At 32.8% G+C, this 20,116-nt stretch overlaps 1 protein-coding gene across 7 annotated transcripts in view; it reads left to right on the top strand.

Moving 5' to 3' along the window:
- LOC118186983 (sodium-dependent dopamine transporter-like) overlaps positions 1-20,116 on the top strand; it is a 388,447-nt gene that overhangs the window by 258,914 nt on the left and 109,417 nt on the right. For 5 of the 7 annotated variants that reach the window (XM_085811464.1, XM_085811463.1, XM_085811467.1 and 2 more), the window contains 2 exons: positions 15,490-15,690; positions 19,579-19,815. In XM_085811464.1, the coding sequence (XP_085667590.1) occupies positions 15,564-15,690; positions 19,579-19,815 (364 nt within the window). In that variant the 5' untranslated portion in view covers positions 15,490-15,563. Of the gene's footprint in view, positions 1-313; positions 449-15,489; positions 15,691-19,578; positions 19,816-20,116 lie in introns of those variants that run through there. The other 2 variants (XM_085811465.1, XM_035357155.2) reach the window with 2 other exon arrangements.

The following is a 20,116-nucleotide window of genomic DNA, read 5'->3' as shown; positions in this document are numbered from 1 at the left end:
TGAAGTTTTTTATTCAATTCAGGGTAAAGTGTGTGCGCCCCGTATTTAGAAATGGTTGCTGCAATTTCTATTCTTTGAAAATTTCCATTAACTTAAAGTGTGTCGGAATTTAGTAAAAGATAATTTTTTTTTCAAATAAAATTTTCTATCATTTCGCTTGATTTGAAAGCAATACCTTTACTATTATAAATTTGTAAGAAATTATCACTTTTCTCAGTTCCTCTTCTCATGTGGTAAATGGTTATTACTTCCGGGTAGTAACTGAAAGATCGATGATTCGAATTCCAGGAATAACACAGTTGATTTCTTACAGTTCTCACTACCAAAAGCCCGATATTCTCCCCAGTGATACCAAAACTAAAAGATATGAGGGACGGTAATGTCTTCAGCTGGATTTGGTCGATTGTGTCTTATAGCTCTTGCCAGTCGTCTTTCAGTGGAAAAGAATGTAAGGACTGTTGTATTTTGCCATGCTTTTTTTTATCATTAGCAAACATAAATTAACATATCTCTATTTTGAATCTTGGTTAAGAAGCAGTTATTTGTTTTTATGTTTCTCGCTACCGAAAACCTAATAATCTGTATATATCAAGCTTAACTTTTCCCATTCGTATTATTTAAGTCCAATTTCTTACTTATTTTTATAAATAATGAATTTTGGCCATGGATTCGCAATATTTTTTTAACTTGATTCAAATTCGTTATGAACCCTTTTATAACATTGACCTATTATGTGGGGAAGAAGTTGAGATTTGAATTTTGTAATCTTTAATATTCCTTTTTTGTAACTCTGATTAAAATCTACAGTAAGTACTTTGATTGTTCAGTTGTTAAAACGGATTCTTTTCTGTGTCCCCTTATTTAGAATTCATAAACGGCATAGTTGGTAAGGAAAAATTACATCACGCAATGTATCCACACAGCCCTGGTTATTTAATATTCTAAATTAAATATTGTTACAATAGTTTAAGGCTATTGCCTCTGCACAAATTTAAAACTTCTTCCTTCACAATAAGAAGAGACCAACTCACTACACCAGTAGTCAAAGACGCTGAGTGTCTCGAATAATATTTAGTCTTCGAATGTAAATGCATGGCACGCTGATTCAGTAACTAATAACCGAAGAACTAAATTCACCTCTTAAGGAAATAGAAATAGAAAACCTAAACCTAAATAGAGAAACTTTGTAGTAACTTTTCGTTTGTAACAACTTATAAAGTAGAAGCTGAATTGAATTCTATTAGATTTTAAATTATTTTTACTTGTAACGAATTAACGCGCGTAACATCTCGACGTCACATTTAATCCGTGCTACCTAAAAGCCGGAAAATATTCTCTAGCATCCGCCGCTCTTGAAACACCCAAAGGGAGTTTGAATACAGCCAGTGGTAAATATATGAAATTAACAGAGAACATTCGTTAAAACAAACATATAATACTAAAGCAAAAGCGTTTCAGTTTACAATAAATTCCAAAATAAAAAGTCCAAATGTTCAAAAGTGTCTAGTTCAGAGTTTAGTAGTTCTAAACTAAGTTTTAATAGTTCTATACTAAGCTGTTGGCAACAAGACAGTTTTGCTATTGGACATTCCGTTACTCCATTTTCCGTTTGTATATCAACTACACACTTTATTGCCTTTTACGGGGGTACGTCTTAATAATACGCCGCAAGCTCCACTGCATATGAGGTCAGTTTTCAAACATCTGCTTGTAAAATTTTTGTAGCCTTGTGTCACTTACGCTGTGTTGCAGAACTGACATGTACTCGGAAGACAGCATTTCCAAAAGTGTGGCAACATACAACATCCTTTGTAGAACTCCACATCTGTTTAGTTTATTGATGTTATCATCAAGAAGATTTTGTTCAGGTACTGACGTCAGTGCCTTCCCTGTAATAAAGTGTCCAGAACACAAAGATCATTAAGATCATTGTTGCGGTTTCTTCATACATAAAGCTTGAATTGCCTTCAATACGTTTTCGATGAAATTTCAGCGATCTCATCCCGACTTCCAAAAGCCACCAAAATGGGGAGCTGAGAGTGGGTTAAATACCCTTTTTATGTTTTCAGAAGCTAGAAAGTTAAAGACTGTTTCAATCTTTGGAACAAAGAAGTTTCTCCTTAAGATGGGAACACGTATTATTTTTCTGACAAAATGTCTTTTGCCTTTACCCTGAAAATTAACAGTACTAAACTATAATTTTGGGCATACACCGTTCCGTAAGACATATGTCGACGCTACTCGGCCAATCCAACCGCCGAACCGGGCCCAGGGGTTCAAACTCTGGGCCTTGGAGAGGCTCAGCCTTGAAGAGGATTGATGTTATCGCCATAAGGCGACACTGGTCGTCAAAATTGCCACCTGACAGTTACACCGGCTGCCCGTCACCTAAAGACATTACACACCAAATTAAGGGAGCCAACCCTAGGCAGCTACCTGAGACGCTACCCCGAGAACCGACGGGAATACCTATAAGCGATTTTACTAGAGCTTTTAGAACCACCAGGTTCGTTATTTGTATATCCCCGTGACCGAGACTGCATATGTACAGATTCTACCCAGTAGCTTCGCAGAGTCGCTACGTCGACCTCCGGAGAGAAACAGTACTAAACTATTTCAGTTATTAAACTTTAACTTGCTACGTTTTTCTTGTCAATTTTAATCAATAATATACACTGCAAGCAAATCAAGTTAGAAAGAAATCTTTCTTTGCCTGCCTGAAAGAACGTTTTTCGAAAACTGTTTGCAGTGGCAGTGTGAAATTATGAAAAGCGTAGCATTAGATTTAATTTTGCAATTTTCGTAGCATCATATCATAAAGTTTTTCAAATTTTCATTTTTACTAAACAAGCAGCGTGTTAACAAACATTGCACCATTTGGTTCCAAACCAAACAATTTGTTGCTATATTTGAATCTAAATGACTTAGTTTATTCCAATCCTATGATGAATTTGTTAAGGTATTCGTGAAACGCCAAGATGTTAAAATTGCCCAAGTTTTTCTTTTTTATCTCAACAAATTGAATTTTCGCTGATATATTCGTGGCAAAATAAACGCAAACTGAAATGTTAACTTAAACAAACTGTTACGCTTATTAACTAGTTTGATTATACTAAAATAAAATAAATGTAACTTCCAAACGAAATAAAACGTCATTACAACTCAGACAAAATCGTTTGCAAGACAACACAATAACCAATATTTCATTGGAATTAAAAGTAGTTCCTTTTCTCAAAACTAATTACTTCCTCAAGATTATTCAACGAAACTGCTCAGACAGACAGATTAGTACTTCTACTGAAATTCTTAATCAGAAAAATGAGTAAAAGTTTCAAATATTAAACGCTAAATTTTTGGGTCCTTTATACTAGATTGAACTTTTATTTGCTATTACAGTCAAATATAGTTTTATCGATACCTAAATTAAAAAATCCGATGTGTGCACTACATGTCTTCCTTGTACAGAATATTAAATTATACCCATTTTTCTTGCATTTCATTTAAACTTATTGGATTGAATTAAATTTACTTCGTCGATAGAGCATAAACCACAATAGAATAAATACACTCTTTAAAATTCACTATATTTGTTTACTATAGCGACACTCTGGCCCTAGGTTCACTTTACAACGTTACGTTTCATTCATTTTTTAACTCAGAATGCACAAAACTTATAAAAAAGAAACAGTTTTTCACAGACGATTCAGTATTTCTCATTCAATTAATTCAGTTCTCACATCGCGACAAGGCAAAAATACATTAAAACTCAAGATGTCCGTATTGAAAATTATGAAGTAACTTATCTTAAACCCTTATTTCCACGAAAAAATTCCAGAATGGATTAAGCATGATTTAATTCGTAATAATAAAAGAAAGCGTTATCTTTGTTTCTGCGAAGCTTACTTTCTCTAGATTGGCAACAAATCTATAATTCTGCTGTTTCAAATGTAAACAAACATGTCTTAGGCTTAACCGCACTTAAACAGCTTTTAAATTGTTGATAATTCTACAAATATTGCTTGCAGATTTTCTAAAGGCATATAAACCTTAACCGGAAGATAAGAACAACATAATTCAATTATTTTTAAAGCAAAAAATGCAGAATTTATAGACATATAAGAGTAAAGAAACTGAGAGCACTGAGCCGGGTAACAAAGTGGATATATATATAAATATATTTATATACGTTTAGCGCGGCCGATTGCAACCAAAATACGAGGTGCACATCTAAATGTTATAGTAGTCCTATATACAAAATTGCAACGTTCTGAGGCTACTCGTTTTTGAGTTATGCGAGATACACGACGAAAAATTTTCTTCAGAATTCATTTTTAAAGCAGTTTTATAATTTTTTTGAAGGAAACGAGTCCTTTGTCACGCAAAAACATCGTTAAATTGTATTCGATAGCGGTGAAAATGGATATTTTCGTTGAAATATGATGCCTGAAACTTTTTGCGATTGCAATACTTCCTTTTTACTTTGTTCAAGGAAGTAAAAAAGAAAATCTTTTTGGTTCTTTTCGATTGCAAATTAATAATTCATTAATGGCAGATTAGGTTAGTTTACTTAAGTATTGCGATGGTAATTACTATTTAAGGAAACTGACTTATATACACAGTACAAATTAGGGAAACCAACTATGCAGTCAGCCCGTTCCCCATGTATGAAATTAAGATGGACTGCACGCCAATTTCACTATAATCAAGTCCCACTACTGCGACCATTCCGGGCTGTACATAACTTCACATTTTCTTTATAATATAATGTAGCAAGGTATCTCTGATGACAGGATGGTAAGGGAGCTGGCTGGCAGAGCTTTGGGATCAGTTTAGAATCCCAGAGACTGCAAAGGTGTTTGTAAGTATATAGTGATTTTGTAGCGTGGGTTACGACAATTAAAATACTTTCGAGCCGGAAGCCTTCCCAGAGATGGGCGGAAGGAAAGAAAGCAAAAGCCTTCTGATCCATCTTTCAAGGCATTCGTTTTCAAAATTGGGACAGAGTTGAGTTAAATAATACTGTCATATATAAAGTGCCCAAAGTTCAAGAGAAGGAGTAATGCATCTCATTCTTCCTGGTCAGGATAAAATTCGTAGACTTGAACCTGATATTACTATTATACAAGTGAGATAAGTTACAACAACAGTTAGGCATCTTTAGACCCGAAAAAATAGCGAGTATTTCCTTTTCATTTAACATTTCATGAACGAACATTAGCGATTTCTAAATGTTAATGGTAAGAACTCGAAATTGTCTTTCCTGTCATTTTTACTTCCTTGTACGAATTAAAATAAGTATTGTAACCACGAAAATTTTCGGGTGTCACATCTAAAAGAAAATGTCCATTTTGACCACTATCAAATGCAACTGAACGATGTTTTTGCGTGGCATCTGTACGCAAGGACAGATTAAAGTACTCTTTTTCCCAAAAGGAGTTGCAAAAAGGCTTTAAACTGGATTTAGAAGATTTTTTCGTGACGTCTGTACATATATAGGTATGTACGTATGTATCTCGCATAACTCAAAGCGAGTAGCCTCAGAACGTTGAAATCTTGTATATAGAGCTGCTATAACACGCAGTTGTGCACCTCTCGTTTTGGTTGCAATCGGCCACTCCAAAAATATATAACTACATATCTGTCTATATATATACACCGACTCTGTTACTCGACTACGTGAGCTCAGTTTTTTTTTTATTCTTATTTGCTAATAAATTCTGCATTTTTTCTTTAAAAATGATTAAATTATGTTGTTTTTATCTTCCGGTTAAGATTTTTATACCTTTAGTTAATCTGCATGAAATAGTTGTAGAATTATCAACAATTTAAAAGTTGTTTAAGTGCGGCTAAGCCTAATTTTTCTACCATAGCAGCCGTATTTGTTTACGTTTGAAACTTAGCAGAATAGTGAATTAAGTTTCTGCACTTTCAGTGTCTTTTTGCTAGTGGAACCAAAAGTAAACTTTCCGTTTTGTGCACCGAAAAATCTGCCTTCTTTCCGGCTGGCCGAATTGCTTATTTTTGCGTTGGGATATTAATTTCGTTTTGGCATTCTGCGTCGATTCACTTTTGAAATTGTTGAAAATAATATGATCATGTTATCTCTTGCGATCGTACGTTTGCAATCGTCTGATATGTTTTTCCTGGCAGGCCTTGCGATAAATGTTTATGCAAACAAATATTTAGAATTCGGAATGTAACGGATATTCTTTGCTTACTAGGTTAGTTTATTCTGTATTCTTTTTCTCGGATTACCTGATTAATTATATTTAGTCTGATATATTTATGTATGAGATGTGTTGTGAATAAAAATAAGAAAAACTTGGACAACATAGTCTTTATGCGAGAATCACGTTTATTCTTTAGAGTGATATAATATTATTTTTTGTGATATTGCTGTTGAATTGAATTTAATGGTTTAAGTGCGAGGAACATGATATTTAATAAATAAAGCTAACACACAAAAAGTTAAAAAAGCCCCTTTGGACGTAATATAAAATCTAGAAACTTTCAGAATTTTTCTTTTTATATTTTTCTATATTTTTCAATTTTTAATAAAGGTATTTTGAGGTTTTATGTGTTTTTGCCTTACCGCGAAGTGAGAACTGAATTAATTGAATGATAAATATATCTCTAATGAAATTCGAGGAAATAAGTTTAAATGAAATGCAAGAAAAACAGCGTATAATTTAATATTTCATACAAGGAAGTCATGTGGTGTACACATCAGATTTTTTAATTACAGATTTAGATCAGGTTGTAATATGCGTTGGAGTCTGCGGTAACATTTACAGTTTCACTTTCTTAGAAACAGGCTCGACTGCAGCGTTTTCGGCGATTTTCGGCTGTAGTATAATTGGCATTTGAGCAGTCCCAAATTAGACGTAAACCTAATACGAAATTGTCTATAAATAACCATTTACAAATTTAAAGATAAATAGATATTAGTCACATTCACAGATGTAATAAAACTCGTTTAAGTCCGTTGTTAAGGAATTATCCATTCATAACCATTTCCAAATTTAGAGGCAAACATACAGTCTAATTTTCTTCTCATTCACAGACATAATAATTTCTTATTATCCGCCTTGAAAGGCATTAAACAAATATTCCCAATAGCAACAGAGATGTGAAAACTATTAATAAATTAAAGTAGCAGGCTTTCAGATGTTTTCCAGACTTATAACTAGAAGAATAAATTGATATTGACGAACAGGCATTAAGATGTAGCATAAACTATGAATATAAAGTAACCATATTAAGCAAAATATTTCTAAGAATACAAAACTATTTTTTTATTCCGAAAGAAATGAAGCATGTATAATCTATGATTTCTGACCTTGTCTGTGTATAGATTATGAAGCACGTAAATAGACAGATAGAATATTAAGAAATTCTCTTCTATAATACCACTTTAATTTATTAATAGTTTTCACACCTCTGTTGCTATTGGGAATATTTGTTTAATGCCTTTCAAGGCGGATAATAAGAAATTATTGTCTGCGAATGATAAGAAAATTAGACTACCGCTAAATTCTATTTATATTTTCTATTTTTCATCTCGCCTAACTCAAAATCGAGTAGCCTCAGAATGTTGAAATCTTGTATATAGGACTACTTTCTTGCAATCGGTAGCACCAAACACATTGTTGCGGTTTTGTTTTTTTTACGGATTCGTAGATTGAGTGATAGACGACACCACTTGACGAAGAATCGGACACAATTTATTTAGCCAGTATTACTCAGGGCAGCTTCAAAATCACGTTTACAGTGGTCGAAAAACTACTAAAGCAAGCTGAAACAATTAGCAACACAATCTTCAGGCTATAACGGTGAAGACAGCTTCACGGCAAAGCACTAGAGTACCCGGCTCGGCTCGGTCTTCTCGGAACTCTGCCTACTCTAGAGACTCTCCACGCTACGTCTCGTGATGCACTGGACGATACTCTCGATAGCCTCAATGATGCACGCTCTCGATGCACCAACTCGTGATACACTCGACGACCAACTCGACACTCGACAGACTGGCGATCCACTCGCTAGACAAGGCACTGACTGACTATTAACTGCCTGACTCTCACTGCTACTCGGCGTGCAGCAGGGTTTATATAGCTTTGGAGCTGCCTTCGAGAACATTCTGATCCAAACCGGTAAGAATTCGTTCTAGAAGGTTCTCCAGCCGTCTATGGCATATCGCAAATTTTGTCGCCAAACGGACGATTTCTCGTCAAATATGGCAACACTGTCTTCTCTTGCCCTTTTCTGGCAATCTAAAACCCGCCTTGCGGGGAAGCTATCTTACCGCGGCTTGTCATTTCGTAACAATATGTATATATTCCCACCCTGTTACTTAGCTGGATGAGCTGAGTACTTTTATTCTTATGTGTTGGTAAATTGTGTATTTCAGTAATTCAGTTATGTTGTTCTTATGTTCCGGTTAAGGTTTTAATTCCTTTAGTTAATCTACATACAATAATTGTAGAATTATCAACGATTTAACTAGCTTTAAGTGTCTGTCATTTGTTTATATTTGAGCTCTTAATTGAATAGTGAATTAAGTAATTTGGTCATCAACTTTAGTGTCTTTTTCCCTAATGGAACCAACAGTAAACTTTCAGTTTTTGTGCACCGATAATTTTATCTTCCTGCCCGCTGGCCGAATTGCTTGTTTTTGCGCATGAATTCTAATTCTAATAATTTTTTAACTGTTTTCAATTGCATTTTGTGTTTTCCTAATTTTACAATTTTAATTGAGTTTTTATGTATTTTTGCCTGAAAGTGAGATGAAGAAGGGAAGTGAGAACTGAATTAATTTAATGAGAAATATATCTCTAATGAAATTCGAGGAAATAAGTTTAAATGAATGCAGCGAAAATATGTATAGTTTAATAGGACAAGGAAGTCATAAACAGCCGTACAAGGAAGACAGGCCACCATAAATAATCCCAGTATCAAAATTTGTAATTACGATTACAATAACCTTGACAATATGGATAAGCCATTACCCCAGCTGAATGTTACCATAATGTAACTTTAGTACCCACGGATTATATGTAAAATCATTTTGTATGTTTTGTCTCTGCTTAGTGTACAGTGTCTGTATATATGTTTCTAAAATGTTGTAGTGTCAGTATGTATTTCACATGTTTTTCTTAGTTAGTATTTATAAAAGGATTCAGACTGTGAAATTAACTTGTATACTTTCGATGTATGTCATACATCACTGCTTCTGTGCCAATCCTGCTTACAGCTTATCTTCCCAATTCTCCTATAGAAATTCAAATACTTCAGTAGAAGATAATACAGTTAGTTATAATTAAAAATATAAAAATATTATTAAAAAAGAAAAAAATTATTATTAGGATGAATTAACATAAAATTAGCAAAATCGGCAGTTAATTAAATGCTTTTTGTAAGTTATCTATATGAATTTTCGAAGCTACGAAGTTTTTCTACAAGGGGTAGAGCCTAGGCTCAGGCACCCTGGTGTCGCAACACCACTCCACAGAGGAAGTCATGTGATGTCCTCATCACATATTTTCTTTTTAAGATCAGGAAATAAGAAAAAAACCTATTAATACTAAAATGCTGCTAAATAGAATTAGACCGTTTACAATCATTTTCTATACATGGAAAATTGAAACTGAACGGAAAAAAAGTATTCTTTTCTTAATATAGATTTGAATTTTGTATTCACGATCTGTAGGAAAGTAATATAGAAAACTAAGGTGCACATTTTTCTTTTACGAGCTTCAATGCTAAAAAAGCTCTTGTATTGCCATTGTTACTTCAATAGGTCTATATTAAAAAAATCGCATTTTTAAACCTTACTCTCATTCAGATTTTTATCTAAACTTCATAAAAACTTGACGAGAAAGACAGTTATGAGTATGAACAACTTCAATACCCCATACGCCTAAAAGCATCATAAAGCTTTTCTGCGTTGAGTCTTCTGTAAAAATGGCATTTTTTGTAAACATGTCAAATATTCAGCCAATGATGGCGATGTGCAATTACAGAGCATTTTTATTATGTGTAAATCCAATGTTATTAGATGTTTTGAGCTGTAAAAAGACTTGTTATAGCTTTAGATGTTTTTTCGTGTTTAAAGTAAATAATAACTAATGAATTATATGATGATGCGGTCGAGAGATATCTTTTCAGGCTTTTAATTTCGTATTTATCTTATCATGGTCAAACAATAAGTTTACAAATTTTATGAAACACATATATTTGGAACATTTTGAGATACTACACTTTACGAAAAGAATGATCTCGAGTGAAGGTAGTTCCAGCAAATGTCAAAAGTTCCATTACTACTTTGCGTTGCGACGGGTTACCACTTTTACTTATTCATCAACATTTAATTCGTATAACAATAGTCAGGAAAAGAAGAGTGGAAATACTTTTCTTCCATATTTTGTCTTTTGATTTACTATCTTATTATCATTCACTGCTGAAATTTCAATTGAAAATCACCATTCCGACTTCTGGCTTCTCTTAGATGAGACTCGAGACATTTACGTGACCTTGGTCTTCGTGATAACAGTTTATTTTTAGCAAGATAGCAGTATTTTTAGCTGTGTACCCGAATTAAGATGCAATACAAATTCATTTTTTGATATAAATATTCACTGAAGCGTTTGACAGATTTCTGACTTCATACGATGTCGTAGACATCACGTGAGAGAACGTACTGTAACATGCAAGAGCCTTGATATAGTTTCCTAGTCTGTTTGCTGATTTAAAATGTGGTATGGGAGAAAACTTTATAAACACCACGTCAAAACTTTGAAACTCAAAAATCTTTGTTTCCGGAAAAATGCTTTTAAAAGTTCGATATGAGATTGGTTTTAATTTTTTTTTTTTTTTTTTTTTTTTTTTTTTTTTTTTTTGTAAAATTATATTTTGTGAACATTTTCTTCTAGCAAAGTAGCGAAAAACAAATGGGAAAATTATGTAAAGAAAGCGACAACAAATACATATTTGTATTTCTGGCGTGATGGTGACGATATTACTTTGGCCACTTTCATTATCAGGCTTCGTAATATTCGATTTAGAACATGGGTTCTCACCAGGAGGAACTATCAGCCTTTTATTTATGTATCAAGTATTTAATTTTAGTTAATGAAAAGTGAAAAGGGGGCACAAGGCAAAAAAAGATTGAGAACGACTTGCTTAGAGTATGTTTCGTAAATATTTGAGAATTGCCTTGAAAAATATATACTATATTTCTTTTCGTGAACACGTATGACTATTTTTAAAGAAAATCTGAAAAAAAAAGATTAAAGCCACGGAATAGTTTTCTTTAAAATGCTTTTAAGCTAGAAATTTTCTAGATAAAATATTACAAAAATGCCATAAGGTACAAAAATTTTTAATGAAAAAATAAAACATAGGCCTAAATTAAGCTGCTAGATTAGTTCAACACTTGAAATTTTTGTACCCTTAAACCTATTCTTAAAAAATATAGTAGTACTGAAATTGGGATCAAATTTACGTGCATATTTTATGGAATAAAATGAAAGCAAAGAAATTCAAGAAAACTAAGATTGCAATCTTTTGCGTAACTGAAAATTTTCTTGATTTCTGACTTCATACGAATAATATATTGTTACAAAATACCCTGTTGCAGTAAGATAGCTTCCCTGTAAAGCGGTGTTAGGGTTTCCAGAAAGTATCAAAGAAAGGCAGGGTTGCCAGATTTGGTGCGAAATCTCCCATTTGGTGATATTTAGCTACAAAATTGCTATAGACGGAGAGAGAACTTTTCTAGAACACATTCTTGGCGCATTTCCTCGGGAATGTTCTCAAATGTAGATTAAAAGCTATATATACCCTGCCTGTACGCGGAGAAAGTCTGGTGAGTTCAGAGATTAGCTTGAGAGCGACTGAATAGAGTCGGAAGCTGTACTTTAGTGCTTTGCTGTGAAGCTGTCTTCACCATTGTAGCCTGAAGGCTGTGTTGCATCAGCAACATGTTTCAGCGTGTTTATCATAGTTTTTCGACGCCTGTAAACGTGTCTTTGGAATTCTCATGTGCAATATTGGCGAATAAATTGTGTTTTGATTCTTCATCAAGTGTTATCGTCAATTACTCCAAATCCATGAACCCTTATAACGCAATAATATTTTATTAGTTGCCTTATGAAGGTATGTAATGAAGTAAATAATCAGGTTTATTTAAGTTTTAGTATTCCTTATGATATGAAATATATCTTTAGACATACCAATCCTGATGTTAAATTTAGCAAATATATTCGTGTGCTAGCATCTCAAACTGTGTGAAGAACATAGTTGAATAAAATGGCGTTTGGAAGACGTATTTGAAAATTACCCTGAACTACGCATCAAATTTTAATTGCAATTATATACGGTTTCATCACCAAAATTACTAAATATTGAAATTATATGGTTTTGGTTTTTAAATTTTTTTGAACATGATATTGTATCTTCTGTGAATATTTACCCAAATTTTACAAAATTGGAATTATTCTTAAATACTTCTAAATTTTCTTTTGAAACACATGTCATCATATCAGTTTCATTCATAGAAAACGATAGCCCTTGATTCGTTCATTGACATAATGAGCGTACAATCCTCAACTATCTAGCTGTCGCTGGTTCTACAGGCAACACAAGACTGGCAGTTTGCCACTTATTCTACGCAACATCAGACTATCCTTCCTTCCTCTGTAGGTTTATGTATTAAATTCCTCAGCTCCCTCCTTGTACATACCTCATTTTCATTCTCAGGTTCATTGACAGCAATGCGTGTATAAAAATTATAGCAGTGAAAAATATATCATACGTTTATCAAATTGCTAGAAGATGATATATTTTCTAGTATGCCTATCATATGGCCTATTAAGTTTGTTTTGGTTCCCTCTGAGTTGCTTTCTCGCTGATACTTCTAATATATTTGTCTAGCTGTCTGTCATTTATATAAGTTTTTATTTAGTTTATTCATAATGTTTGCCGGCCCACCAGCGGCCGAGCGGTAAAGTCGCTGAACACTGGTTGTTCGGTCCGAGGTTCGAATCCCGCGAACGGGTTGGCTGCATGGGTGTTTTCGTGGTTTTCCCCATGTGTAACGTGTATACGAGCCAGTTTCGCTTAGAAAGTCCTCCCCGAAGGCATCCCTCCCCTTAGGCAGATAGCCCTCATCTGCTTTGCCATTATTAAATACACCAACACCACACCATAATGTTTGCTATTATGGTCAAAAGTTTGTCATCGCTTTTTAAACAACTTCCTAATAAGCTGTCGAGATCAAATTTTGTAAATACACTGTTTGTGGAAGACAATACAATGCGATGCGGTCTTTTCAAAATGCGATTTATATATATTTATATATAATCTTGCGTTTCACGAACAAGCTAAAAATCGCAGTATTTTATTTTTTGCCCTGTTGGATAGAGCAAAAAGATATTTTTAATGAAATTCGTGTGAACATTTTTAACGTAATTTCTGATTTTCTTAGAGAATTTTGGAAAATCGCTCGATTTGTTTTCGTATTTCCCGTCTATTATTTTTAAACTTCAACATCTTAACATTTCATCAGTTACAAATTTTTGAAATTTTCAGATATTATAAAACAAGAACTTCAGCTTGTTTTAAAAAACCTTTCTTTCGCTTGAAAAACAGTTTCAGGGTTATTTTGTCATTATGTCACATTAATCTGTGAATTCAATTTTTGTTTTAATTTCTAACAAGTAGACAAAGTATATAAATCAGTCATACCCATGAGGTGGCAGCAAATTTTTGTTTAGTTTTATCGTATAGAGCAGGGCTTCTTAAACTTTTTTCATTTGCGACCCCTTTTTATCACTGAGATTTTTTTTCGCTACGAAGGACCCCATAATATTTGCGAAAATTTTGTGGGACTCCATAAGCATTGCGCAAATCCGACACACTCGTGAGTGAAACTATCGATTTTTTTACTTGTGCTGTAATATACTATTGCAGTTTTAGATCATTAACTTCAATTTCGAATTTCAAGACATAGATCACTGTGAAAATTTTAAATAAGTAACAGACGAAATGACAGCGTTACCTGCAAAGCAAGTAAACTGGACATTTATAGTACAGAAAGAATGCGTCGAAACGTTTTCGTTTTTTCTTTGTCTGTATTGCCTTATCTTTATCTATTTTCAGATACATTGTGTAAAAATATTTGGTAATTGTAAAATTATTATAATAAGTTAAAGAAATATCAAAGCTGCTAAAATTTTGGCGACCCCTGCTGCGGGTCCCGCAACCCCCATGGGGGTCGCAGTTAACAAACTCTGGTATAGAGCATGATGTTTGTTATTGCTAAATTAAAGAAGGAAGGATTTAGATTTGTCGCTGAAAAATTATATTAACCATTCCACGAAAATTGTTGACCTAAATCTATATAAAGTTTTCAAAACTAATCTTGAATTAAACAACAATGTGATGAGCCGGTTAAACGTTTTTAAATTTAATCTTGAAACGATTTTTCGCATATACCTTAGTGTAGCAAAAAAACTAAAAATCTCACAATTTTACTTTTCGCGCTATCCTACAGACAGAACGGTTTAATTTGGCTTGGTTTATTTGATTATGGCAAAACACATAAGCGCTATCTGCCTAAGAGGAAGGATGTCTTCGTGAAGGTTTTTCTAAGGGATACAGGCTCGTATCCACGTTACACGTATGGAAAACCACGAAAACTTCCCTGTAGCCAGCTGGTTCGTCTGAAATCAAATCCAGATCGCTTCATCAACGTTCAGCAACTTTACGGCTCGGCAGCCGGTGGGTCGAATAGAATGGAGGAAAATCTTGATTTTAATGTCATTTCTGGACTTTGGGTAAAATCAGGGGAATGTTTTCCGTCTATTTGACGTAAATAATTTTTGGAACTAAAAACGGGGTTATTCATTGTTAAAAGAATGGTTTTTCAGTTGGATAATTTGCTTGATAATGTGTCATTGAGACTACAAAGATGAAAATAAAAATAAGTAAAAAATGTATAAAATAAACTTTTATATAAAATTTACAAAATAGTTAATAAACTAAAAGCAGAAAATAAGTTAAATAGTTTAATGGATGGAAGAACAAAATTCTCAAAAAAGAGTTTTGCAAAATTCATCTGTAATTTTAAATCACGAATAATAAAAGTAAATTTCAGCATGACGTATCATAATACGTCCACACTATTGCTTCCAACAATGTACCGACCTCAATAAGGAATGTGCTTCGTTTTACGTGCTTTTTAGTGCAAAACGTTCTTTTTTTCTTTTTTTTCCCCACATTCATCTTATAGTATTCTCAAACAGCACATTTTCTAGGATAATCCATAATTTAAATTTTTTTTATATTAGTTAATATAAAGACATGGTAAATTGTCAAAACGTGTCGGTTAAGTTCATGCTACAAACTATATTTGCCTTTCAATTTTAAAAAGATGACATAAGTCCTATACATTTCATGTAAGTATAAATGTGTACATTTACTGTTTTACAGGTGAAGCCTATGGATTCATCTAATAGTGAATCCAGGATGCCAGAGCGCATCTTCTAGGGTCTTCGTTTCGCAGAATGCAACAAGACCTGCTATCCACTACATCCCAAGAAACCCATCCTCTGAAAAACGACCAAAAGAAAATTTCCAAGAACTGCAATGATGACGGATATTGCTCTTCTTCAAGCACCCCGAAGTCGTCAGGTACACGGCTCAGATTTCTAATCATTTTTATTGAAAGTTTAAAAACTTTCATCCTAAGTAGTCTTTGATTTCACATTTTCAGTTTAATTTAAGCTCATAAATTTATAGCTTTATTTATACTCAAATAATCTTATCATTCTGACCTAATGAACAGAATCTTGCAGTTCCTATGAGGTACGTAATTGCGTAAGATAATCAAAGAAACAAACATGTCTCACCATTTGCGACGTAAATTCAGATTAACCTAACTGGCTTTATAAAACACAAACACCAACGCCTGGTCGGTACAGGCAAACACCTGGAACTAAATCATTAGCAAAACTAAATCTCTAATTCCACATATTCCTAAACGAAATCACAGAGTCACTACAACAGCTCGACAACGACCTCACTAGCATTTTCTCCTAAGATTCAGTGGCAATATACATTCAGTTAATAAGCAGCAGTATTTCATCTCATTTGCGCGTAACTGAATTTACATATATTTCTGATTTAGGTGAATCATTGTGATAAAACTAACAACGCTATGCAATTTGAAACTTAATTTGTTAAGCTAAGAAATAAGGTAACTGTCATCAATTTTTTTCTGCTAAATGGGATTATAAAGAAAGTAATGATGTGAAATGCGTATTTTCTATTTAATAATTATTTAATTAATACAAAAGTAAAAAATCTGATGTGTACACAACATGACTTCTTTGCACGGAATATTAAATTATACGCATTTTTTCTTGCATTTCATTTAAACTTATTTCCCCGAATTTCATCTCTACATATAATAAAAGAAAGAGTCTGTCAGTGTGTGTGTGTCTTTCGTTTGCGCTGCGCGTAAGCTAATAGACCCACGGCTACGAAATTTGGTGCATAGGTGCATCTAGACAAGAGCCAGTGCACCTCGAAGCAATTTTTTCGAAATTAGAATTTGAATTTTTTTATTTTATGTTTTGTGACGAAATCGCGTCATTTTGAGACATAATGGGCTATAGGAAAGCGAGATTTTACTCTACACACTCCATTTTCACACCGTCATGAAACGTAGGCACTCCGCTATTTTACGAACTTAAAATTTCGTGTTTGAATAAATCGATTAAATACGAATTTACTTAACAAAGGAAGCTTAACACCTTTTCAACGGGATTTTTTCTAAAAAAGTTTATTTCTGAAAATGTACAGTTTATTTTTCTTTGATTTTTGGACACCTTAAACTTTCATCCTTTCGACTGCTTTTGCAAAAAAAATTTTGGAAAAATGATAATATTTTGTATTTTTAAAAATGTTTTTTAAATGAAGCTTCCGAGTACACTTCTCACATCTTTAAAAATGTGATTTTGGCAACAATTTTCCTGTCTTATTGTTGTTGATAGATTTTTGATGAAATCGCATCATTTTGAATAGTTTCATTCTTTTAGAAATATGGGTTTGGCAACAATTTTTCGTCGTATTTTTTATGTCACTGTTTATAAGAGAGTGGCATATTTCATTGTCATTTTGATATTTATATAATACATTTTTATTTTTATTTTATTTTTATTTTTATTTATTTTTATTTTTATTTATTTTTATTTTTATTTATTTTATTTATTTTTATTTTTATTTATTTTATTTATTTATTTTGATAAAGTTCTTCTGCAGAGTAAAATTCTGCGCAGAATTTTACGTTCTTTGAGTTGCTTTCATGTTATTTTTTGCTTATTTCACTGTTTGTAAGATATTGAAAAGTTTTGCATGATTTTTTTCTTCAACGGAAAGTTGGTTCATTTTTTATTAGAATAATTAATATTTGTATTAAGGGATATAGCTTATTTCATTGTAATTTTTTTCTCTTGAAAATATAAGACAAAATATCATTAATTATACTTTGCTTTTCAAAATTTTTTGTTTTTTGTATTCTTTTATGTTATTTATTGCTCACTGTTTTTAAGATACTGAAAAGTTTTTAAGTTCTTAATCTCCTTTATACCATTTGAGTTCTTAAGATTTTGCAAAGGGAAGTTGATTAATTTATTTATTAGGATAATTAATATTTGTATTAAGGGATATTGCTTCTTATTTCATTGTAATTTTGTTATACGTAATAACTTTTTTTTTATGAAGTTGTTCTGCAGAGTAAAATTCTACGCAGTTTTTAAATTTAACGTTTAGTGTTTCCTTCAGCCATTTTTCCGGTACATTTAAAAGCCAGACGAAGTCTGGCAGCGAAGTTGCTAGTTTATTTTATATAGCAGAATATAATCTTATATTTAATTTTACATAGTATTTGAAGAACGTTACATAAAATATTAACAATACGATTGGAATATCCTTATAGCAGTAATATTTATGGTAATATTTATGTATTATTAAATTATATACTATGTAATTAGTTCTTGAAACGACTGTATTTTGTTAATTTTTCTGTTGGTGATTTTTAATCACAAATGTAACGAATAAGTTGTATTAAAAAAGTAAGCCTTAAATAGTTTCTTTGTGACTACACATTTAAAAGTGAGATGCAGTAGTTCATATTTAGCTTCATCTAAAGTTTTTCCTCTGGAAGAAGTAAACAGGACATGTAGTTAGCCGAAACTTCAAAATGTTCGGCTTAGTTTTAAAATGCATAATTTTTTATTGTGAAAAAAAAACCTGAATTCTTTCACTAAATTAGGATCATCGAATTTTAGTAAAAGCAAATTGCATCGTACACAGTAATTATTTTGGACTCAATATTTATTACAGCTTCCATATTTTTCGTTGAGTCATCTTGAAACATACGAGTTACCTTTCTTTTTATCAAGAATAGGAAGCTTGAGAAAATGGAAAGCTTTATTTAAAAATTAATCTCCGATGTAAGCGCATCTATAAAGAGTCTATATTCTTAATAAATACAAAAAGCTTTCAATTTAAAAAAAAGGTTATTTTGATCGGATTTACTTTGATCGGAGAACTGCTTTTATTAAAAACTTTATCTTTCTGTTTCATTAAAATTTCAGTTAATCAGCATTTCTTACGTATTGGCTTCCTGATGCCTTTGTTTCCGTATCTTAATCTGTAACAATAATGCTAATCTTTAGAATATGGTAACAGGTAGTTTGGCGTCATTTATAAGGCGATAAAGGTTACTAGCTAGGACTTTAGCAATAATCTGAGAAGTACACAGTTTGAATCACAGATTATTTTGTCTCAGAGAAATGAGAGATCATGAGACATGTTATGTGACATGTTCCGGAAAATTTCGATCGTGATTTTAGCTAATAAGCACTTAGAAACAATTTTGCTTCTAAAGTGCAGAATCGCCTACTTATTTGTTTGGCGTTTTTTATAAGAGTATGAAGAATAGGATTTTTGTCAATTTTCTTTGACTTTTTAAGTGAAAATAGGTCGATGTGTACATATATAAAGTCAAGAGTGTGCGCAATGCCATTTTAATGCAATTCTGGGATGTTTTTATGAGTGAAAATAGGTCGACGTGTACATGAATACAGTGTATGTGCAATTCTTAAAAACGTGGCAAGCAGTTTGCGATTCTGCACTTTCTCCCAATTTCGCACGTAATCTTCATCATGATTAAGCATTTTTGTTCCATAAAAGTTCTAGTATAAGCGTAATTTGGCTAGCAGATTGTTGGAAAAAATGTTGAGTTAAAAAAAAAAAAAAATAAATAAATAAATAAATAAATAAATAAATAAATAAATAAAACATGCCTTTACTTAGTGAAAACAAAATGGCGTCAAAAAAAAAAAAAAAAAACTAGTAGGTTGCTGTAGCAGGGTTGGTCGCCAAAGTTTCGCCAAAAAATAGCCAAGTTACCGTAATGTAAAGATTCACCACAATAATTTTAAAAACTTACTTGCATTGTTTTCACTAAAATGAATAATATTCTATAGTAATTTGAAGACATTTCCGTCCCAGGGCAGCTGAGCACCACGGAGACCCCTCCGGAGAAGGTGACTTGTGAGCTGCTGAGCGATGGGGCTCCCTGCACGACCCTCCAGGGGGACCCAACGGACGAGGACCGCAGCCCCAAATCCACCGAAGAACGACATACTTGGAGCAGAAAGGCCGACTTCCTCTTGTCTATCATCGGCTTTGCTGTGGACCTCGCTAATGTTTGGAGGTTTCCCTATTTGTGCTACAGAAATGGAGGAGGTAAGGTTTCATTGCAAAATGGACTTATACGTACGCTTAAGCATACTTTATCTTAAGACACAATAACACGCCGAATAAATACTAATTCAGAAGTCAAACAACAAAAATCAGCGATATATTTTTAAAATTTTCACAGGACTAGTTTCGATGGTTTTACCGAACCACCATCCACAGCTGCAAAACCGCAAATGAACAAGATAGGAAATAATGATTAGATAAGATAAGAAAGCCTGGACATGAATAAGCAAGTGGCACCATCTGTTGATGAAACCAGAACTAAAACATAATTTCTTTAAAGGCC

Source organism: Stegodyphus dumicola, chromosome 2 (genome assembly GCF_044657685.1).
Source record: "Stegodyphus dumicola isolate Sdum_Otavi_A_Nest chromosome 2, ASM4465768v1".
In the NCBI taxonomy this organism is placed as follows: Eukaryota; Metazoa; Arthropoda; class Arachnida; order Araneae; family Eresidae; genus Stegodyphus; species Stegodyphus dumicola.
The sequence above is the reverse complement of the archived record's forward strand: the minus strand, read 5'-3'. Positions and strand labels throughout refer to the sequence as shown.